This window comes from Saprolegnia parasitica (genome assembly GCF_000151545.1).
Source record: "Saprolegnia parasitica CBS 223.65 unplaced genomic scaffold supercont2.213, whole genome shotgun sequence".
Taxonomy (NCBI): Eukaryota; Oomycota; class Saprolegniomycetes; order Saprolegniales; family Saprolegniaceae; genus Saprolegnia; species Saprolegnia parasitica.
In genome coordinates this window covers 21,141-37,074 of record NW_012156607.1, presented here as the reverse complement: position 1 = coordinate 37,074, position 15,934 = coordinate 21,141, and the positions used below count along the sequence as shown (strand labels likewise).

Sequence of the window (15,934 nt, the reverse complement as noted above, 5' to 3'; positions counted from 1 at the left end):
TGCACAAAACGCTCTGAAGTCAATAGTTGGCTGAATTTCATGCACTGCATCAAACGCAGCGAGGGCAAAGACGAGGCCGGTCGTGGACGGTGTAAAGAAGTCGAGGTATTGCCACGAGCAAACTGTGTCAACACCAAAGAGCGTTAGTAGCGCACGGGATGGCGGGGATCCCGGCAGGTCGCTGCCGCACATGAGGTTACCCCCTACGAGGCGCAAGCTGGTGTCATTGAGCAGAGCCTGTGGCAGCTGACCAATGTATGTTTTGGCTGGCAGATTGAGAAATTGCCTCTGAGCTTCAAGGTTGGTGCTGGTTACAGTGGCAATTGCTTGCAGGATGTAGCGGTAGAGGGCTAGAAGCGACTTCGGACAGCTTACGTACACCATGTCGACGGCGCCAAATGGTCCCAGAGATGTATTGTACAGCGCCAAACCAGCGTTGAGTGGCAGCGAGAGCGTCAGGTTCTCAAAGAGCAAACTCGCGCGTGTCGCATTCGCAAAGGCAAAGTGGGGACTACTGCGCAACAGTGACAAGCCACCGACGCTGGTTGCGTTGGTGCTCACGGCCAGAGGTCGCTGGCGAGTCCCCAGTACATGCGATGCGACGTCTGGTAGTCGAGGTGCACGACGCCTCGGCGCTCACTGATAGGCAGCGTATACGAGAGACCGAACGGCGTCGAGATGACCATCGAATCACTGAGACCCGTGTCTTTGAAGTTTTGCCACTGCAGCAAGAACACCGAGATGCCACGGTTACTCCAGTGCTCGACTTCTTCTGGCACGGACAAGGTGTTTGTCTGGACACGGTGCAGCCACTGACGACCCGCCTCGGACGCTGCCAAGTCGTTGCCAATGCCAATGTCGAACGAGGTGCCCCAGCAAGATTGCCATACCGTCCAGTCTTGTAGATTGCGCAGACTCGTCTCGAGGTACCGTGCACCGTTGTGCTGACTGAGAGCTGCACACCGGACCTGACGCTGGCTGGTGCTGGCCATCTCCCACGTCCGATCCAGGTCGAGCCAGCAGTACTGCGTAAACATCCACGGCAGTTGACACGGATGCATGGCCCGGAGACCCGCTACCAGCTCCTGCAACGGCACGGATGCATTGAAGAGGTGCCGGCGCGCCACTGTGGGGTACCACGCGACAGTGGTGACCGACGAGTTGTACGACTGCAGTGGGTCACCAAACCCTGGGTCATGCAGTGCAATCGAAGTGTCGGTGGACGTGAGAAGCTGGCGGTTGAAGGTGTTGGCCAGGAAGGCGTGCATGCCGGTAGCATTGAAGCCGGCCCAGCCATAGTCGTTGGCCAGCGCCGTCTCCAGGACGCTCAAGTAGGCCGCGTTACTCCAGAGAGTGATGCCAATGTACGCAAGGCCTGTACACTGCAGGAAACGCTGAACCGATTTGCGGCCCAAGACGGAATGTGAGACTCTTGAGGGTAGCGAGAGTATGGACGGTGCGCTGAATGGTAGCAGTGTGGCAGGGTCTTGCACTGTAGAGTCCAGCGCTTCGTCGTCCGACTGAATAAGAAGCCATAGCTTGAGATCAAACACGTGGACGCGGCTTCTCCAGGTCAGCGGCACGAGACCGCACATGATTGCCGTGACCAGGCTCAGTCGATGGCCCGTCGAGGCGGCATGCAGGGGTGCCATCGGTGGTATAATAGCACTTGGGCGAGGCGACACACTAGAATCAGGGTACCACAACGACCTGAGAAACGACGCGGTAATGACAGCCCCGACGACCGTCGCGACGACCACACTCCGCTCAAAACTGCCGACGCTGATCATACCATTGGCACAATACGTCATTTGGTCCATGTTGATAGCGAAACACTGGCGGTCGAGCGAAGCGGTCACGGCGACTGGCGTTAGCTGGTCGAGCAAAACGATCGCGAGCCAGCCAAGAAACGGAATCGGTGGCGCAGACCAGGCGGCACTGAGTGGAAGCAGCACGCCGTGCGCCACATGGGCGAGCCAGAGACAGTCCAGTGCAAGCACGCTTGACGTTGCGATCGACCGCGGCGCTAGCACGAGGCGTGTGACACCATGTAAAGACGTTGTGTCAAGTGGCGCCGTCGCCAAGCACAGAATGGCCGCTGCACTTCGGAACACCAAGAAATTTCGACTCACCCACACGGACGCGACAAGAGGCGCAAAGTGAAACCAGTCATAGCCAGCATCGCCGCTAACACAACGCAGTCCAAAAACAAGCCCGGCGAGAATCGCTAGAGTGCCTGTGGTGACGGTTGCAAGGTACCAAAGGTACGGGCCGAGTGCTGCCGGTGGCACGATCGGATCTGCAACCACCGGAGCGTACAAGCCAGAGAGGAGTGTGTACGTAGCCACGTCGCCTTGGAACGAGACGACTTCGCGAAAGTTGAGTGCCCAGTCGTAGACATACATGGCGCCGAGAAATGAAAAGTCGGATGCGAAGAGAAGCTGCTGGTCGATATTGATGGCTGTCTGGTTGGTGTAGAAGATCTGGAGAAAGCCAACATCCAGCGATGAGAGATTCGATAGCAACACCGGATCCAGCGGTGGTAGAGACAATGCGTCATAGAGCGTTTTAGCTTTGACCACAAGCCGCTGACAGGCAATAGCGTCGGTGGGAAATGACGCACAGACGTCGGGCATCGACACGGAGCCGCCGAGAAGCCAGAATGCAAAGACAGCGTTGAAGCTATGCCACTCGAGGGTCAACGGTGTCTGGCTGCCGCAGACGTCATCGAACCGAAACGTTTGCTGGACAAAGCTCTGCCGTCGTCCAAGAGTGCACATGGGGTTGCCCGAGACAAAGCCGAGTTGACGATCTCTCCAGCGCCGAGGCGTCACCAGCAGCGTCTCGCGGGACATATCAACTGATGGCAGCGTCGTCGACGTCACAAGCGCTGCGGTGAGGGCTGCTTGAAATGCTAGAACCGCAGAGAGGAGGCGCGGTGGTGGTGGTACCCACTTGGCGTCAATGCTACCGAAGGAGCCAAGACCGTAGTGGATCGCTTCTTGCACTGGTTTGAGTGGACGTCCGACCGCATAGGATTCGATTTGGTGCGGATCAATGTCGCCAAAGTAGTTGGTCGTACCCCGAACAAGACTTTGATTGGACCCAATCGCGTACAGGTCGTTGTACAAGAGGTTGTAAAGCGCCCGGGTTGTTCGGAACGTCCATCGATTGGTGCTCGGTATTGTCTTGAGCGGCAGCGACAATCTCTGACCGAGTGCTGTCTCGACCAAAATCGACTCGGACACGCCGATGCTGATGCCAGTGCCGTACTGCAGCGTATAGCGGTCGAGACCGTACGACGCCCAAAGTGCGACTTCGTCGGACTCGGCTGTCCACACATGTGTCTCTAGAGATGAGAGCCAAGCTGCGCCAGCGGGTCCGCTTCGCGCAATCGGATGGGCGATCGCCGACAGAAAGAGACCTTGGGTCGCGTCCAGAAAGCCACTGAAATCAATGTTGCGCAGCACGGTCTCGAGGTGCACGGCGCCGTTCGTGGCTTCGTACTGTGCACACCGCGCTTGACGCTTTGTCGTGTATGCGAGCTCGTACGTCTTGTTGAGGTCAGCCCAACAGTAGGGCGAGACCATCTTGACGACCTGTGTCGCGTCGAGGCGGCGCAGACCCCGCACGCCATCGAGAAGACGCGTGAGCTCGTGGTACATGATGAGGCGCGGATACGCTGGGCTCGTGCCTTGAAGTGACGGCACGAAGGCGGATTGGGGTGCGAGGACGTCGATGTTGCCGGACGCTGAGAGAGCGAGGTGGTGGTTGAGGGTGGCGACGAGGATAGTTGCTGCTGTGTTAAAGTTGGGCACGAAAAAGTCGGTCTCGAGGTACGAGGCAACAATCAGGAGGGCGTAGGTGCTGAGACCAATCGAAGCGACGACAGAGAGCATGCCACTGAGCTCAATAATGAGGCGGTTACGAGGCTCAACTTGAGTAGAGAGAGACGTTGGCGGACCGATTATCTTGGGCAACCCATCTATACTGGTCGTTGTCGCAGCGGACGGACCAACATGCACGCGCCGCTGCGATCGCTGTGAGAAGGGGCCCTTGGTGGGCATGCGAGCTGCTCAGATGGCCGTTTCGTCGGTGCGTTTTGCACGGCCTTTCTGGCCGTAACGTGCAACATCTCGGGTTGGTAGCTGATCTACGTCGACTTGTATAGATATTATGATACTGGTTGGGTGCTCGATAAGTGAAATAGATAGCAGGCTGCTCGAGCCTGCACACAGTGGAAGAAACTCTGTAAACGGTTGCATTTTGCCACGATGAAACCGCCAACGATTGTGACCGTCCGTTTAAGATGGAGCGGTCACAGAAACGCGAGTCGCGGCGACGCATTCAATGTCTTGCTACTAATGAACACGAGTCTTACAAGGCTCATCCGACGGGTTTGGCCACACTCGGACATTGCTCATTGGTCTGGTCGTAAACTTGAGTAGGAAACAGGGTCGTCTTGGTCTTGGTGACTCAAAATAATCCAGAACTGACAAAGGACGACATACTATACAGCGGCTTGTGCAGCCACTTCAATAGTCCAATGCATCTGATACTGTACTTGCATTTGGGCGTGCAAACGAACGCGATGACTGTCGCGGGCGGCGCAGTGGACGATGGTAACCCGGAGTACGTGTTCTGCGTGCAAAAAATCATGCCAGCACATTTGTGTGAAGGGTTCACCGGGCTATAATACCACGCGAAGCCGAAACAGTGGTATACGAACATTGCCGAAGAGAACAGTGTCGCAAATCGAGACGACCCAAGTCCGGTTGACTCACCAGCATACTCTTTTTTGAACGACGATGGGCAACGAGATCTCTGCTATCACGCAGGTACAGTACCTGCTTCCAATGTTACGAGGTACGGACGCGATCACCAGGCGTTGGCGGCGGCCAATTCGACATACGTAATGCCTTCCCTTCTCGCCGTTGCTGACACCACGACGTCCGCGGTGCGCGCCATCGCTTCCTCCTCTGGCGCTGATCGCAGCAATGGCATAGGACACGTCGCCCTTGCTCAACGCTGTACAAATCAATGACGCGGCACTGGTGGCGCGCCTGCTTGACGAGGGCGAAAATCCCAACTCGTCAAACGAGGTACCTGCACCGTCGACTCGTGTCGCGAGCTTGCTTGCGATGTCAATAGAACGGGTGCACACCCCTTATGACGGGTGCGGCGGCTGGCCACAGGGCGATTGTGGACGTGCTTTTGGCGCGAGGCGCCACCATGGATCTTGTCGACAAGGTGCAAAGTGGCGCCATGGCGGTTTCAGATTGCTACATGTCCTTTCTAGCACGGGTGCAATGCGATGACCTACGCGGTGGCGCACCGCCGTAAGGACATTATCGCGTGCTTGCATACGCACGGCGAGTCACTGGACGTGGTCCAAGCATCGACAGGTCTTAGTCTCGTGCACGCTGCGGTCGTCGATGCGATAGCGACCTTCAACGTGGAATTCCTCGCGTATCTGTTGGCGCGGGGTGCGTCGCCCAACTCGCGGCTCTGGACGTCGCTGCCCGACGAGCTCCAGCAGCTCCCACTGGACCATTTTGTGGCGCGAGATGTGCTCTTTGCGCACGCTTCGCCGCTGACAACAGCACTGGCGTCGGGGAACCCGGAGCTCTCGGATCTCCTCCTGGCCTACGACGCAGACCCGCACTTGGAGACACCGGTACTTCCGGACGCTACTGCGTCGCCTCGAACTCTCTACTAGGCGATTCAAAGGCAGCTTGTGGAGCATGCGAACGTCCGCATGAAGATTGCGTGGGCGTCCATGGCCATGATGCGTCCGGGCGAGTCCCACGACCTCGCGGTACCTTGTATTTGAACCCGGCAAGAGCTAACACACTTGATAGACAAAGCAAAGCCCGCTCGAAGCTGCCATCTTTTCCAACTCGCTCGGGCTCGTCAAGCTCTACACGACGCTCCAAGAGGGCATGCATGCCTTTCCGGTACCGTCCCGCATCTCGTGGGGATACGAAAGTGACGTTCTAGGGGGGATGTCCACCCCTTTTGCTCGCTGTGCTCTACAATCAGCCCGAGATGATCAAGTATTTCTTGCCAACGTCGGACATTGACGCAGTCACTGCCGTACGCATGTGTCTCTCGGTTGGTCTTCACAGCTATGGTTAGAATGGTGACTATGCTCTCTACACTGCGGCCATGAATGGTCTCTTGGAGATCGTGCAGCTTCTCGTCGAGCATGGCGCCACTGTCGCGCCAACCAACGTGGTACGACACTGCGCGATAATCACCCATGACGCATGCGTTTGTAGGGCGAGGACCTTCCCATTTTGGTGGCGTACGACAGAGGCCACGACAATGTCGTCGTCTACTTGATCACCAAGATGGACAATCTCAACATTTCATCGGTGCGCCTCGATACAATGTTGTCTTTATAGCACTGGTGCTGCAATAGAATGGTGGACCCTTCTTGCTTCGCGCTTGCGGGGACGGCCGCATCTCGGTCGTTGACGCACTTCTCCTCGCCGGTGCCGACTGCAATGCGGCCAACTCGGTGCGTCGTTGCCTCCATACATATATGCCTCGTAAAGATTGCGTCGTCGTGTAGCACGGCATCACACCGCTCATGGGCGCCGCGTACTTGGGTCACACTGCGATCGTGGCCCGCCTGCTGCAAGAGACGTTGATCAACGTGGATGCAGAGGACGAGGTGCGATCCCTCTATCTTGGTCGATGGTCTGTAATGCATCGACGCAGAGCGGGCGAACCGCCATCTTTTGTGCGGTGCAGTCGCTCCAAACCACGGATGCGCCGCTGGCCATCCTGTCGATGCTCTTGGCGGCTGGCGCCAACGTGGACTCCGCATCCGACGTACATCTCTGTCATCTAGACCTGCGACAGCATCATCCTGTGTAGGCTGGCGCGACGGTATTTGCGCAAGCCATTACAACTGGCCGATGCAACCTCGCTGAGGTGCTCTTGCCGTACTTTGACATCCACGAAGGCGTCCCGTCGTATGACAACGCGCAGACGCTATACGTAAGGAGCGCCACCATATTTCACTCGACCCGAGTCTCTTGCTAGCATCTCTCGTACCTTGAGCTCGCCATTATGCACCGGCAACCGCACATCGTGTCGTGGCTCATCGCGCTCGGTGCCGATGCCAACCGAGACAATGTTGAATCTGCGCTCGCATCGTTCCAAATGGCACTAACGACGATTAGGACGGACGTCGTCCGCTGCTTGACGCAGTCATGCACAACGACGTACGCACGGTCGCGACGCTGCTTCCCCACATCAAGGACGTGGAAGCCACCGATGCGGTATACCTCCTCAATGTCGTTTCCGATACAATCTACTGCGCACCTAGCATGGCCACACGGCGCTGTATCTTGCGGCCATGCTTGGGAGCGTGGAGATTCTGCAGCTTCTGGTGGCCCACGGTGCCAACGTCGCCCACATTGTTGAGACACCGGTAGGCTTTACTGGTCCACCACGGGTTTTCCACGTGTGCCGAGTACAGGTGCCGACGACAGCCGTGGCAATGGCGAGTGTCCAGGGTCACGCGGCGGCGGTGCGCTATCTCCTAGAGATGGGTGCGCCGATCGACATTCCTGATGTACTTTCTAGCTCTCCCCGCGTACGTACTGAGAGATGATACGGTAGACAACGCGGAAGGGATCGGTGGCGCTGGCCTACGCGGCGGTCCGTGGTCACGGCGATGTGCTTCGTGCGTTGCTACCTTTTGTCGATGGCAACACGCAGGTGGTCCACGCTCCGCTGCGTGAAACCGGCCCGGACTGGCGCGAAGCGGTTCTGTACATGTCCATGACGATGCCACTGCACTCGGTTGTCATGTACGAAGCCATGGACCCCGTCGAGGGCCACGGCGACTACTTGGATGCTCTCCACGCGCTTCTGAAGAGTCCGTCCATTGACGTCAATGGTCGCTTTGAGGTACCGCATGACTCTAGTTGATTGGCCGATTTGGAGATTGGAGTGCAGAAGGCCAATGGCGCGACGGCCTTGTTTTGTGCGTGCGAACTCGGAAACATCGAATTTGTGCGCGCGCTTGTCGAGCACACGGACTGCGATATCAACGCGGCCGACAATGTAGAATGCCCCTTCCGACCCAAGATTGGACAAGTTGTCGTCTTGTAGGATGGCAACACGCCGTTGCACGCGGCGTGCTGGCATGGCTTCACCGACGTCGTCTCGTACTTGCTGGCGCAGCAGCCGCGACTCAACGTCATGGCTGAAAACCTGGTGAGCCAGGCAAGAGAAGACAGCAATCGATCTCACTGATGCAATAGGATGGCATGACCGCATTGCAAGTCGCAACCGCGCATGCCAAGCGCGACGTGGTGGCGCGACTGTGCCAAGAACCAGCGCTCGTCGTGCACGCCTTGACCAGTACTGTCAAGTAGTGTAGCCTAGTTGATGCCCTCTCCACTAACACAGCCGATGACGATTCTCTGAATGGTGGGGAGATGACCAACGTGTGGATGTTGAATCCAAGAAGCGAAACAGTCGGTGGACTCGAGTGACATTCGCCTAGGGAATAAGGAGCCGCAAATCTACTGGGCACCAAGTCTTCTACAGTGTAGCCACATCGCTCGGTGCCGCGCTGACCGCAACGTCGTCCTCACATTGGATGTACCCATGAATCTCTCGTCAAAATGCAACAGCGGACAGATTGACGTTCTCGTAACGACGTCGTAACGGAAACGGCCGCAGCATCTTGCACACAAGTCGTTCATTAGCAGGGTCAACCAGTCACATTAGCGCCCATGCAAATTCAAGTTCGCCCGTCCGCTGGCACGGGTCCTGCCATCTCCCGCACGTCGGCCCCTCAGCCATCCCACTTGCTTAGCCATTTGCTTGGCCGCCGCATCGTTGTTGAGCTCAGCGGCATGCTCTCTGTCGTCGCTTCGATTGGTCTCAGCGCCTACGCCCTCCTGATTCTTGCCTCGTACCTTGAGACCGACTTTTTCGTGCCCAACTTTAACACGGCAGCAACTATCCTCGTCGCCATCGTCAACCACCACCTGGCTCTCTCAGCGTCCGGAAACATCGACGTCCTCGCACCCCAATCCGCCTTCGTGCCGTCACTTCAAGGCACGAGCCCATCGTATCCGCGCCTCATTATGTACCACGAGCTCACGCGTCTTCTCGATGGCGTGCGGGGTCTGCGCCGCCTTGACGCGACACAGGTCGTCAAGATGGTCTCGCCCTACTGTTGGGCTGACCTCAACAAGACGTACGAGCTCGCATACACGACAAAGCGTCAAGCGCGGTGTACACGGTACGAAGCCACGAACGGCGCCGTGCACCTCGAGACCGTGCTGCGCAACATTGATTTCAGTGGCTTTCTGGACGCGACCCAAGGTCTCTTTCTGTCGGCGATCGCCCATCCCATTGCGCGAAGCGGGTCGGCTGGCGCAGCTTGGCTCTCATCTCTAGAGACGCACGTGTGGGCAGCCGAGTCCGATGAAGTGGCGCTCTGGGCGTCGTACGGTCTCGACCGCTATACGCTGCAGTACGGCACCGGCATCAGCATCGGCGTGTCGGAGTCGATTTTGGTCGAGACAGCACTCGGTCAGAGATTGTCGCTGCCGCTCAAGACAGTACCGAGCACCAATCGGTGGACGTTCCGAACGACCAAGATCCTTTACAACCTCTTGTACAACGACCTGTACGCGATTGGGTTCAACCAAAGTCTTGTTCGGGGTACCACCAACTACTTTGGCGACGTGGACGCGAGTCAGATTGAGGCCTACGCTGCACGGCGGCCTCTGACACCAGTGCAAGAAGCGATCCACTACGGTCTTGGCTCGTTCGGTAGCATTGATGTCAAGTGGGTACCGCCACCACCACGCCTCCTCTCTGCGGTTCTAGCATTTCAAGCAGCCTTCACCGCGGCGCTTGTGACGTCGACGACGTTGCCATCAGTTGATATGTCCCGTGAGACGCTGCTGGTAACGCCTCGGCGCTGGAGAGATCGTCAACTCGGCTTTGTCTCGGGCAATCCCATGTGCACTCTGGGACGACGGCAGAGCTTTGTCCAGCAAACGTTTCGGTTCGATGACGTCTGCGGCAGCCAGACACCGTTGACCCTCGAGTGGCACAGCTTCAACGCTGTCTTTGCATTCTGGCTTCTCGGCGGCTCCGTGTCGATGCCCGACGTCTGTGCGTCATTTCCCACCGACGCTATTGCCTGTCAGCGGCTTGTGGCGAAAGCCAAAACGCTCTATGACGCATTGTCTCTGCCACCGCTGGATCCGGTGTTGCTATCGGATCTCTCATCGCTGGACGTTGGCTTCCTCCAGATCTTCTACACCAACCAGACAGCCATCAATATCGACCAACAGCTGCTCTTCGCCCCCGACTTTTCATTTCTCGGCGCCATGTATGTCTACGACTGGGCACTCAACTTTCGCGAAGTCGTCTCGTTCCAAGGCGATGTGGCTACTTACACCCTCCTCTCTGGCTTGTACGCTCCGGTGGTTGCAGATCCGATCGTGCCACCGGCAGCACTCGGCCCGTACCTTTGGTACCTTGCAACCGTCACCACAGGCACTCTGGGTATGGTGGGTCTCATGGTGCTTCTACTTCGTTTCTGCAGTGGCAGGGTCGAGCCCGCGTGGACGAGCTTCACGCCTTTAGTCGCGTCGGTCTATGTCAATTGGAACATTCTGCTCTTCCGCAGCGCAGCGGCGATCTTGTGTCTTGCCACAGTCCCACTGGATCTGACGACGGAATCCAGTGGACTGGAGCGTCTTGTGGCAGCGCGGCGGCCGTTTCTGCTCTCGAGCATCTTGGCTCTCGAGTCTCTCTGGCTCGTGCATGTGATTCACGACATGCTCTTGCCGCTCGCCGCTACATGGCGAGAGCTCCCAATGGCCTGCGTCGTCTGGCTCGTTATTGTGCTTTTGGACCAATGCTTTCCGCTTGATCTCTCTGTGACGCTGCATCGTCAGTGCTACGCCGTCAATATGGACTACATGACGTATTGTTCCAGCGGCACGGTCCGTGTCGGTCATTTGGACCGATGCGTGCTTCTTCTGAGCATCCTTGGGTCGGTGGTCGCCACCTCGCTGGTAGTCTCTCTCTGGCGGCACCGTGTCTCCGCCGCCACAACCCCCAAGCGCCCGTGCGCGATCTTTCCACCGAGAGCTCCGTCAACACTGCGAGCTTTACAGACGATGCCACCGATTATCGTGGCCATTGACGCCGTCATGTGCGGGATCGTGCCGCTACGATGGCACGGTACTCAGTACTTGTTTGATCTCAAGGTCTGGCGCTGGCTCCGCGTCGATGAACTGGAGATCGTGGACAAGCCGTCGCCCATTCTACGGCGCAGCGCACCAACCCTGCCCACCAAGCCAGCTTTGGACTGGCTGACTTTGCTCCGTATGCGCTCGGTACAGCGCCTTCTTGGCCTCTTGGGGATGATCTACACTGGTATAACTCTCTGGAGTAACGCGGCCTACTTGAGCGTCTTGGAGACGGCGCTGGCCAACGACTATGGCTGGGCCGGCTTCAATGCTACCGGCATGCACGCCTTCCTGGCCAACACCTTCAACCGCCAGCTCCTCACGTCCACCGACGCTTCGATTGCACTGCACGACCCAGCGTTTGGTGACCCACTGCAGTCGTACAACTCGTCGGTCACCACTGTCGCGTGGTACCCCACGGTGGCGCGCCGGTACCTCTTCAATGCATCCGTGCCGTTGCACGAGCTGGTAGCGGGTCTCCGGGCCATGCATCCGTGTCAACTGCCGTGGATGTTTACGCAGTACTGCTGGCTCGACCTGGATCGGACGTGGGAGATGGCCAGCACCAGCCAGCGTCAGGTCCGGTGTGCAGCTCTCAGTCAGCACAACGGTGCACGGTACCTCGAGACGAGTCTGCGTAATCTACAAGACTGGACGGTATGGCAATCTTGCTGGGGCACCTCGTTCGACATTGGCATCGGCAACGACTTGGCAGCGTCCGAGGCGGGTCGTCAGTGGCTGCACCGTGTCCAGACAAACACCTTGTCCGTACCAGAAGAAGTCGAGCACTGGAGTAACCGCGGTATCTCGGTGTTCTTGCTGCAGTGGCAAAACTTCAAAGATACGGGTCTCAGTGATTCGATGGTCATCTCGACGCCCTTCGGTCTCTCGTATACGCTGCCTATCAGTGAGCGCCGAGGCGTCGTGCACCTCGACTACCAGACGTCGCATCGCATGTACTGGGGACTCGCCAGCGACCTCTGGGCCGTGAGCACCAACGCAACCAGCGTCGGTGGCTTGTCACTGTTGCGCAGTAGTCCCCACTTTGCCTTTGCGAATGCGACACGCGCGAGTTTGCTCTTTGAGAACCTGACGCTCTCGCTGCCACTCAACGCTGGTTTGGCGCTGTACAATACATCTCTGGGACCATTTGGCGCCGTCGACATGGTGTACGTAAGCTGTCCGACGTCGCTTCTAGCCCTCTACCGCTACATCCTGCAAGCAATTGCCACTGTAACCAGCACCAACCTTGAAGCCCAGAGGCAATTTCTCAATCTGCCTGCCAAGACATACATTGGTCAGCTGCCACATGCTTTGCTCAATGACACCAGCTTGCGCCTCGTAGGGGGTAACCTCATGTGCGGCAGCGACCTGCCGGGATCCCGCCCATCGAGAGCGTTGCTGACGCTATATGGCATCGACATGGTATGTGGCTGGCGGTACCTGGACTTCTTTACACCGTCCACGACCGGCCTCGTCTTTGCCCTCGCTGCGTTTGATGCAGTGCATGAAATTCAGCCAACTATTGACTTTAGAGCGTTTTGTGAGCGTGATGTATACGCCGAGCCCAACTGTGAAGCCATCTACCTCGCGTCCAACACCTTTGCGACAACCTATTTGTCCGATCCAACAATGCTCCGAGAATTGGCAACGGCGGCGGAGGCCGACGCCCACAGTCTCTCGATCGAGATGACACAGTACGTCAATCGCACCGGCAACATCGAGCTGTACCGAGTCAATATTCTGGATCCGACTGACCGAACCTGGATGTTTTTTGGGTGGAACTATCTGGCCGATTGGGTTGTCGGCAAGCGCGAAGTTGTTTCGTTCCAAGGTGACGGCGGCACAGTCACGGCCATGTCCCGATACACGTTGCTATCCACGCTCTCTCTTACCGACGCGGCGATCCCGACGCGTCTCTCGTACATCTGTCAGCAGTGTGTCCGGTATGTCACGGGCGCCATGATGGTGGGTGCGGGGGTTGCTGCCTACTATGCCATCTTTGTGTGCCGCGGCTGTATCGAAGGCATGAACCTCTTTGCGCTGAATCGGCTGGTTGGTCACGCGTGGATTGGTCGAACCTTGCTCATCATTCGCGGTATCACTGCACTTTGGTTGCTCAACACGCCATCTCTACAGCTACTTGCGTTTGGCGTCGGCGCTCGGTTTCAAGCGCCACCGCTGAATTGGTTCCCGACGCTCCTGGCTTCGTCCGAGCTCACGTGGCTGGTTTACATCGCCAACGACCTCTTTAGCTGCGTCACGCGGCAGTACACAGAATTCTACGCCTGGAAGAGCTCGGTCGCAGCGTGTTTGGTCGCGGCAGCCTGGTCGTTTAAGGATCCCCGAGAGTACACCGCCCACGTGCACCGAAGCTGCAGCTACATTGACATGGATGTGGCTCTGAGTTGTACGAGTGGCTACGTCGAGCTTGGTCATTGGAGCCGCGTCGGCGTCGACGTCGGTCTCTGTCTTGGCTGCGTCTTCTTGGCGGCTCTTGCCGAGCGACTACGGTACCCGCATCTCCCGGCGCCACCCCTGCCGTCGCTCTTGCTAAATGCGACGAGTGTCTACTCGTTGGAACTGACCAACTGGACAGTGGACGGTCACGTCTACCTGGACCGCATGTCGGCCGCGATGACGGGCTTGTTCACGTGGCGAGTGCGCGGTGTTATGCATGTCTTCGACATCAAGAGCTGGCGGCATTTCACGGCCACGGCCGAATCCAAGAGTCCGTTGGACCCGGCCTTTGTGCTACCTCTCCACCGCATTTGCTGAGTGGTGCGGCCCATGAAAGACCGAGTACACCACTGTAGAGGAAAGTCGTCAAGACCACAATTCTCGAGCTTGGACAAATCTAGGCGGCATCATCATCAGGACTCTACAGTTGATAAACCGAGTTTGTTTACACTAGCAGTACGCTATGTTGTCCTGTGAGAGGATGTCAACACGAGCTGTTGTCTTTTTGTCTCGACGTGCGTCCAGCTCGGGATCATCTATGGCCAGGTAGCTCTGCACACTGTTGAGGGTTAGCGAGATCCTGCTGCACGCGCCGACGGCGGCATTTCCTCGGCGTTCAACGTTCTGATGCCGAGCAACAAGGATGCTCAAAGTGATTTTGGTCGACTGCGCTGGACCGTCAGTGCGTGGACTAAAAGCAAGTGCTCATGCTTGCTCGAGAGGCTGCAGACGATTCGGAACGTCACGACCCCACGCGCGATCCATTGCGGCAACGCACGTGCCAAGGCTTGAGCGCCGAGCCAAGGCTTGAGCGCCGAGCTCACGGAGTCGGACGTCAAGTGCACATGCTGCAGAACGCACGACGCACCCAGTCATTACGCGGCGTGTGGCATGCCAGCTTCAGATCTCAGTGGTGGGTTCAGTAAGCGTCATAAAACGCAGGTCGGGGTCAGAGGAAAAGCGCCTAGTGCGGCCATGCCGACGTTGATGCGGCGCTGAGGGATATTTTGGAGGTTCAATCACTGCCGCCAGTGCTGAGTGAGGTCGAGCGCTCGTGGGCGGATATGATTAACAAAGGCGGCGACGTCGCGCCGGTCCGAGAGCCAATGCACGAGCTCGAGCAACATACAGATGTCGGTGGGACGAGATCAAATTGATTGTGGTCATCCGAGCTCCAGATGCCCACTGGTCGACCATCATTCAGACACTCTGTGACCATCACGCTCAGTGTTGGCGATGGCATGTGAGTGTTAGCACTTGATTGTGGACGCGTGGGCTGCATACGGAGAGGATCCTCTCGTAGTGGTCCGCCATGGGTTAAAATTCGGTCGAGGTCGCATAACATCGTTTCCAAGGACCGTGAACTCGAGCAAGCTTAAGTAAGTTGGGATGTCGTCGAGGGAGCGGCGGCTTTCTCCAATCGCCCACTTCTCGGGCAACGTTGGGACGCGATCCCGCACGGCGTCTCCGGCGCGGGTCGCAACTTCGACAACGGTAGCAGCGTGGGCGACAGCAGATTGAAGAGACAATGAGACGTCGCTGGCGTTCAACAAAAAGGCCAATGTAATGCAGTTCAGCGCCATTGACGTGCGAAGCGAACGCTCGGGCGAGTTGCTTGGAAAGGCAAACGATGTCGACGCCATTCGCCAAGTCTACAGTTGAGACTGGAGCATCCAAGCTCATCTCGCAACACACCAAGCCCACCATGTTAGATCCAGAGAAATGCATGCCTAGCTCAGCTCCGCGGCAACAGCCAAATCTAAAACCTGTCAAAATGAATACTGTAATCCAATGGTGGAGGTTTCGAGATTGCATTTGAGTGCATGGCAACCCCGTCCACCGCCGAGGGCGTGCCAGCGGCCATGGAGGCGCGCCACCGCTTCTTCGCCTGCGAGCTGGTGCAAGAGGCTGGTATCCTCCTGTCGCTGCCGCAGGTCGTCCTCGCGACGGGCCAGAGCCTTCTGCACCGCTTCTACGCCGGCCAGAGCCTCACGGACTTCGACGCATTCCGCGTCGCGATGGGCTGCATCTTCCTCGCTGCCAAGGCCGAAGAGCAGCCGCGCCGGGTCAAAGATGTCATCCAGGTCTTCTTTCGCATGCGCAACCGCCGCATGGGCCTCCAGCCCATCTTGCTCATGCCATCGGACCCGCGCTTCTCGCAATGGAGCGACTACATCATCATGGTCGAGCGCCAGCTGCTCATCGAGGTTGGCTTCTCGATTGACGCG

General features: G+C 57.7%; 3 protein-coding genes across 3 annotated transcripts in view; all 3 read left to right on the top strand.

The window, feature by feature from the left end:
- Positions 1-4,808: 4,808 nt before the first annotated feature.
- Positions 4,809-8,274, top strand: SPRG_15513 (hypothetical protein; the record flags this gene model as incomplete). Its single annotated transcript, XM_012355179.1, has 13 exons — positions 4,809-4,838; positions 4,886-4,957; positions 5,007-5,102; positions 5,152-5,250; positions 6,139-6,237; positions 6,282-6,377; positions 6,425-6,523; positions 6,578-6,679; positions 6,727-6,840; positions 7,340-7,444; positions 7,493-7,588; positions 7,978-8,082; positions 8,131-8,274. The coding sequence occupies 13 exons, from the start codon at positions 4,809-4,811 to the stop codon at positions 8,272-8,274; spliced, it is 1,257 nt and encodes a 418-aa protein (XP_012210569.1).
- A 5,479-nt stretch (positions 8,275-13,753) lies between these two features.
- Positions 13,754-14,062, top strand: SPRG_21571 (hypothetical protein; the record flags this gene model as incomplete). The annotated part of the gene is made up of 1 exon (XM_012355178.1): positions 13,754-14,062. A coding segment is annotated over one exon (309 nt), but the record flags the coding sequence as incomplete, so codon positions are not given.
- A 1,467-nt stretch (positions 14,063-15,529) lies between these two features.
- The window catches only part of SPRG_21570 (hypothetical protein), a gene marked incomplete at both ends in the record, with an annotated part of 1,733 nt that continues 1,328 nt past the window's right edge, over positions 15,530-15,934 (top strand). Inside the window, one exon of the mRNA XM_012355177.1 lies at positions 15,530-15,913. Within this exon, the coding sequence (XP_012210567.1) occupies positions 15,530-15,913 (384 nt within the window). The remainder of the gene's footprint in view (positions 15,914-15,934) is intronic.